We start from the raw sequence: 6,571 nt of genomic DNA, 5'->3' as shown, positions 1-6,571 counted from the left end.
AAACTATTTCCCTTCTCATTCCAAGGAAGGTGCCATGACATACTCTCCTTCCTCACCTTTCTATCTTAGAATTCTTTGTTTCCTTCAAAGACATGACCCATTTGGGGCAGCTAAGTGGCTCAATGGATGGAGAGCTAGACCCAGAGATGGGAGATCCTGGGTTCAAATCTAACCTCGGACATGTCCTAGCTGGGTGACTGGACAAGTCACTTGATCCCCATGGCCTAGCCCTTACGGCTCTTCTGCCTTGGAACCAAAACACAGTATTGATTCTAAGACAGAAGGTAAAAGTTAAAAAACCAAACGGACATAACCCATTCCCGCCTTCTCCCCTTTCATCAAGTTTCCTGACCTGCTTTCCCTGTTCCAGTCCCCTAAAATTGGTTTTGTATTCATCTACACATGTACATAGAAGGTAAACTTCTTGTGGACAGTCGGTCAACTAGCCCCGGTGATGCAGTCTGTTCCGGGCACTGTCTGGGCCCTGGACAAGGACAGCTTCCCTCGCTGTTGTCTCTCCAACAACAGGCACCTGTCAAGACCCTTCAGCAAACCTAGTACAGGAAGCCTTTCCTAAACCTCCATAAAATTCTAAAATTCTTCTCTTTTTCTCCTATTGCCAGTTGATCCCATCTCGTTTGCCCATCACTGTTTATGCATTTTCTCCCCATTCAGCAGCGAGCTCCTCAACTTTAAAAAAAAAGAGAAAAGAAACACCGGCTCCTGAGTGTTTAATGAACATGGAAGGGCTTCCCATGGGGGACGGGAGTCTGCCAGGGGGGCCTCAGGGAGGCCTCAGGGTCCCCGGCAGAAATTCTGGTCGTAGAAGCTGCGGTTGTTAGTGGCCAGGGCAGTGCAGAGCTGGGCCCAGAAGCCGTCCTGGCCACTGGGCTGGTGCGGCCAGAAAAGGACCGTCTGGCGGCAGAGGCGCTGGCGGAGCCTCACGTAGCGGGACCTGCCCGCTGCCCGGTTCAGGATGACCAGCACCACCACGTCTTGTTTGTCCTCCAATAGCCGCTGCTGGGCCAAGTGGAAGGTGGCCCGCAGCAGGCCGCTGACCGGCTGACTGACCAGCGGGTCCCGCCGAGGAGACAACACGAAGAGCGTCTTGCGGCTTTTATACACCGAGTCCCAGAGGTTCTCGATGAGGCTTTTGCCGGGCAGCCAGTCCCGGTCCTCCAAGCACAGGCGGAACCGCAGCCACCCCTTGCCTTTGCCTTTGGCCTCCTCCAGGCGCACCCTCAGCTCGTTGTACACCCAGTCAGCCACAGCGTCCTGGGCCTTGTCAAACACCACGAAAGCGTCGTAGTCATAGGTCTGAGCCGGGGCCTTCCTCTTCCGCCACGCCCTCCAGGGCAGCCACGAGAGGCCCAGGTGGAAGATGTACCAGAGGTCCCAGCCAAAGAGCCGCTGGAGGGTGGCCAAGGCCAGGGTCAGCAGCGTGCCCAGCAGGGACAGCGCGAAGCAGCTGCAGGCCAGCACCAGGTCCTGGCACGAGTGCAGGTCCTCCAGGAAGACGCTCTTGCCGCTGAGCGGAAAGGGGCTCCCACACACCACCTCCTTGGTGAGGCCAGGCACCGCCCGCTGGACCTCCAACAGGAAATCCAGGAAGGTGGCGTCGCAGCCACAACTCAGGGGGTTGGCCCTGATGTCCAGCTCCTTCAGCGCGGTCCCCAGCCCCCCAAACCAGTCCCGGTCCAGGGTCTTCAGCGCGTTGCCGTACAGGTTGACCACCTCCAGTTGGGTGGCGGGGGCAAAGAAGCCGCGGCCGATGAAGCGGATGCCGTTGCGGCTGAGCCCCAAGGTGTGGAGGCGGGTGCCGTTGGGGAGCCGGCCCTTGGCCAGGGCGCTTGTGTGGCCCAGCAGGTTTCTGGAGAGGTCGAGCACCTCCAGGTTGGGCAGGGAGCTCAAGCTGCTCCAGTTGAAGAAGGTAATGCGGTTGTCCTTGGCCCAGAGCAGGCGGAGGCTCTTGGGGAGATTGTCCAGGACCTGGGCGGGCAGCGTGCGCAATTTGTTCTGGGACAGGTCCAGCCGGCTCAGGGTGCTGAGGTTCCGGAAGAAACGCAGGTAGAGATCCCCTTCCGCCCACATGCGGCTCAGCTCGTTGCCGCTGAAGTCCAGGGCTATTAAGGAGCTGCTGGAGAGGCTGTGCGAGACCCGCGTAGTGATCTGGTTGTGGGCCAGGCTGAGGTACTGCAGCTGCCGCAGGCGGCTCACGAAGGTCAGGTTGTGGCCGATGCCCCGGGCCTTGAAGGACTGGCTGTTGTAGCTGAGGTCCAGAGCGCGCAGGCCCGGCAGCTCCGTGAAGGAGCTGCTGTAATACAAGTCCAGTTTGTTGTGAGACAAGTCAAGCAGCCACAGGTTGATCAGCGGGCTGAACTGGGAGCCGTTGACAGCCTGGGAGATGCTGTTGCTGGACAGTCTCAGGCAATTGAGAGTGGACAGATGAGTGAAAATCTCTGGTCCGATGGTCACCAGGTTGTTCTGGGAGAGGTCGAGGGTGAAATTAGGTGGGGCACAGTTGGGCATAAAGAGCTCAGAAGTGAGCGGGTGGTCCTGGGGGTCCCCCTCCTCCCTGAGGAGGGTCTCTGCGCTGACTTCTGGGGCTCTGTTCACCCCCAGAGTAGGAAGATGGTCCTGGGGGGCCCTGTCCTCCTCGAGGAGGGTCTCTGCAGTGACTTCTGAGGCTCTGTTCCCCCTCACTGCATTGCTTCCACCTGTCACCTTGTTGTCAGATAAATCCACATACTGCAGAGAACTGAAGAGGCGGAAGATCCCCAGATCAGCCTTGTTGATGAAGTTCATGGGAAGTAGCAGCTTCTGGAAGTAGGGGAGCCCCAGCAGGGGCTGGAGGGTAGCCTTTGTGAGGGAGCGGAAGAAGATCCCTGACATATCAAGCACCTGCAAGGCGGTCAGGTTCTGGAAGGAGGGCGCCAGGTGGAGGTGGGCAAAAGACACCTTCTTGTGGTAGTTGAAGGCCAGGTTCAGCTTTTTCAGCCTGGTCAGGTTTTGAAAGGCTGTTGTCACTGTGATGTCTTCAGAGAGGAAGTTTTCACTGAGGTCCAACACGGTGAGATTGACCAGGTTCCGGAACCAGCGGGGGTCCAGACGAATCAAGGAATTGTCTTTCAGGACCAAGCCTTCAAGCGCTCCCAGATGGCTGAAGGTGTCGGGGTGCACCTTGGGGAAACCCGGGGGACACTCCTGGCATGGGTTGTGTGCGTGGTCGCAGCGCCGACAGTTCCTGCTCACATCGAGCACCCGCAGGGCGGGCAGACCGGCCAAGTCTTGTGGGGCTAAGCTCACGATGTGGTTGGAGGAGATGAGCAGCATCCGCAGGCTGGTGGGCAGGCCCCGAGGGAAGGATGTCAGGTTATCATACTTGAGGGACAGGTTCTCCAGGTGATGCAGGTGCTCCAGTGCCCCGGGGGACACCTCCACCTCCTGCTTGCAGGGGTTCTTGTAGTAGCAGTTGCCGTCCATATAGAGGGACCGCAGGCCGGGGAGGCCGGAGAAGGTGTCCGAGTCCAGCCGAAGGATCATGGTGTAGCTGATGACCAAGCTGGTCAGGGATGAGGGTAGTTCGGGGATGAAGGTGATGCTGTTCCCTGACAGATCCAGTTCCTTCAGGTTGCGCAGTACCAGGAAGGTGCCCGGCTCGATGACCATCCGGCAGGTCTGGCGGAGGACCGTGAGGATGGTGGGGGCACAGTTCCATCGAAGCAGGAGCTTCTGCAGGCCTTTCAGCTGGACAAAGTGAGCCGGTTGGAGGTGGTTGATGTGATTGTGCCGGAGCAGGAGGGTCGTGACATTGGCCAGGGCCATTGGGGTTGCCTCCAAAAAGGGGGGCACGCTGCCCAGGCTTCGCCGATCACAGTCCACCACACCGGGATGCCGAAGTTCACAAGGCAGAAACTGGGGGAAGCTGGTGTGAGCCAGAGCCCTGGCGAGGGCCAGGAGGGACATCAGGGAAAGCAGAGAGAAGAACAAACCCCATCTTGAGCCCTGCAGAGCCAAGTCAGGAAGGAAAGAGGTAAGAGATGGAGAGAGATCCCGCCAGTCCCCTGAGCCCCTCCTCAGGGTCCTGAAGCCCCTACCCGCCTTTCTAAAAAGTCCCTTAAAATAGGTCTTGATCAGTGACACATGTAAAATCCAGTGGAATTGCTCGTTGGCTACAGGAGGGGGGTGGGAGGAGGGAAAGAACATGAATCATGTAACCATGGGAAAATATTCTAAATTAATTAAAGAATTTCAAATCACACCCAAAAAAATAAATAAAACAAAACAAAAAAAGTCCCTTAGCCCCTGCTTGTCAAGGGTTAACCACACTGGAGATAATATCTAACTGCTTTCTCCTGTGGGCGTTGGAAGGAGACAGAAGGGTCTTGAGTGGCAGCTGGCTGGATTCAGATAAGGAACTCCAGAAGGAAGAGTTAGGAAATTAGTGGCACAGAAGACAGTGGTCCATTTGGAGTCAGGAAGACCCGAGTTTGAATCCTACTCCAGACATTTACTAGCTATGTGACCACCAGGTAAGCTATAGTCTCTCTGGGCCTTAGTTTCTGCATCAATACAATGGAGATAATAGAAACACCTGGGTCTCATGATTGTTGCAAGGATCAAAAGAGACAGCATATTATTGATTATTATTATTTATTAAATATTTAATTTAAGTTTTAAATGTAAATAATTATTGTTAACAATAATAATAACCTTCCTGGGCATTGCCCACAGCAGATAGCAAATATTGAAGTGAATACAAATAAAGCCCTAACTTGAAGACTTAGAAGGCAATGGACTTGGGACTTAAGGGGACGAAAAAGTATCTTTGGAGGAAGCTAGGGGACACAGACACTAAGCCTGGAGTCAGGAAATCTTGAGTTCATATCCAGCCTCAGAAACCTGAAGTAACCCTGGGCAAGTCACTTAATCTCTGCTTTCCTTAATCCACTGAAGAAAGAAATGGCAAACCACTCCACTATCTTGGCCAAGAAAACCCCTTGGACAATATTGGTGGTAGCAGAGTCAGATATGACTAAACGACAGTAGAGTATCTTTACTCATCGTCTTAATAGAAAGCGGGGAAGATCTTTCTTCCCATCTGTGGTTGTGCTTGAGTTGGATCTCTCAGGTTTGGAGGCTTAACCAGAGAGGTCTCCCTGAAGGCCATGAGGCTGGGCTGGAAGCTCTCTGCCCATCTGGCAGAAGGAGAGGCAGCTGCAACATGAACAACCATGAACATGAACAACCTCAAAAAAATCACAGTAGGATTCTGACATCAGTTTCCATTCCTGAGCTCAGGGTGGTTCTTCCCATTTTAAAAGTGTGGTTTTTGCCTATGGGGTTGGGGTGGAGTGCAGAGTCCCTAAGTCTCACTTCTCTTTTCCTGTCCAAGGTCTCTTCTATAAATGGGGATAATAAAAGGGCTGACTTGTCTCATCCCTTGAGCTTTTATCTCTTCTTTCTGCCTGCATCCCTGTCTTCTACTCTTAGGTGCCAACAGGAGACGGAGAGCCAAGGATTCTCAGCTGGCAGACCCAGGTCTCTCTAGGAAGAGGCATCCTGCCCATGAGTAACTCCTCTCATCTCAAAGTCTGGGTCCCAGACATCATTCCCTCCCCCCCCCGGGAGCCCCGCAGGTGAATCAGAGCTCTTGCATAAGGGAAAAACTGTCCCTATCTCATCATTACACATATTCCCTCCACTCTGAGCCACTTGGGACCACCTAGACACAATAAAAAGAAAACTAGATTTGGACTCAAAGAATACAAACAGCAGAGCCAGAACAGTCTCCCCCATGCAGAACCATCTCCCAGAATCTTCTGGAACCCCCTCTCCAGTCCCCTTTGACCCTTCGAACCTCCTAAAACCATTTCCTGTGTGTATCTCCAACCTCTCCCCCACGTCCCAAGAACCACCCTCCTCAGAGGCAGAGAGGCCGAGGGGCCACCGGGCTGACCTTACCATGGCTCTTCGGAGCTAAGCAGGAAGATTCGATGTGATCCCAGGAGAAGACTGGGGCCAGCAAGCAAAGCTGGTGAGCTCACCAGGGGCATAGGATGACATGCTCTGAGCTCCTGACAAGGCTGCCTATTGGGCAAGGCAAGAGGAAGTGAGAAAGTCAGTCTAGCCCTTACAGGTTCTATCCTTGTCTGCCCCCAACCCCCTCCCTAAACAAGACCTTGGGGGATCTGGGGAGCTCTCTTGCTCCAATCCCAGGCTCTAGGGTCTATTGGGAGTGTCAGAAGTCACTCATCCAGCCTGGATCTCCAAAACAATGTTGGAGGAACTCATTCCATTCCCCGGATGTAGACTGATGTGACATTGGAACAGGGTTAAATTTGCATGCATTTTACGGTTAGTAATTGCTTCTTTTTTTTTTTAACCCTCCTCTTCCATCTTAAAATCAATACTGTGTATTGGTTTCAAGGCAGAAGAGCAGTAAGGGCTAGGCAATGGGGGTAAGTGACTTGCACAGGGTCCACAGCTAGGAAGCGTCTGAGGCAACATTTGAACCCAGGACCTCCCATCTCCAATTCTGGCTCTCCATCCCCCCAAATTACTTTTGAAT

General features: G+C 53.9%; 1 protein-coding gene across 1 annotated transcript; it reads right to left on the bottom strand.

Moving 5' to 3' along the window:
* Positions 1-722: 722 nt before the first annotated feature.
* Positions 723-5,998, bottom strand: TLR9 (toll like receptor 9). Its single transcript, XM_044656920.1, has 2 exons — positions 5,965-5,998; positions 723-4,005 (listed from the first exon to the last, which is right to left on the bottom strand). The coding sequence occupies exons 1-2, from the start codon at positions 5,965-5,967 to the stop codon at positions 796-798; spliced, it is 3,213 nt and encodes a 1,070-aa protein (XP_044512855.1). The 5' UTR covers positions 5,968-5,998; the 3' UTR covers positions 723-795.
* Positions 5,999-6,571: the final 573 nt, after the last annotated feature.

This window comes from Gracilinanus agilis, chromosome 1 (assembly GCF_016433145.1).
Source record: "Gracilinanus agilis isolate LMUSP501 chromosome 1, AgileGrace, whole genome shotgun sequence".
NCBI classification, from domain to species: domain Eukaryota; kingdom Metazoa; phylum Chordata; class Mammalia; order Didelphimorphia; family Didelphidae; genus Gracilinanus; species Gracilinanus agilis.
The sequence above is the reverse complement of the archived record's forward strand: the minus strand, read 5'-3'. Positions and strand labels throughout refer to the sequence as shown.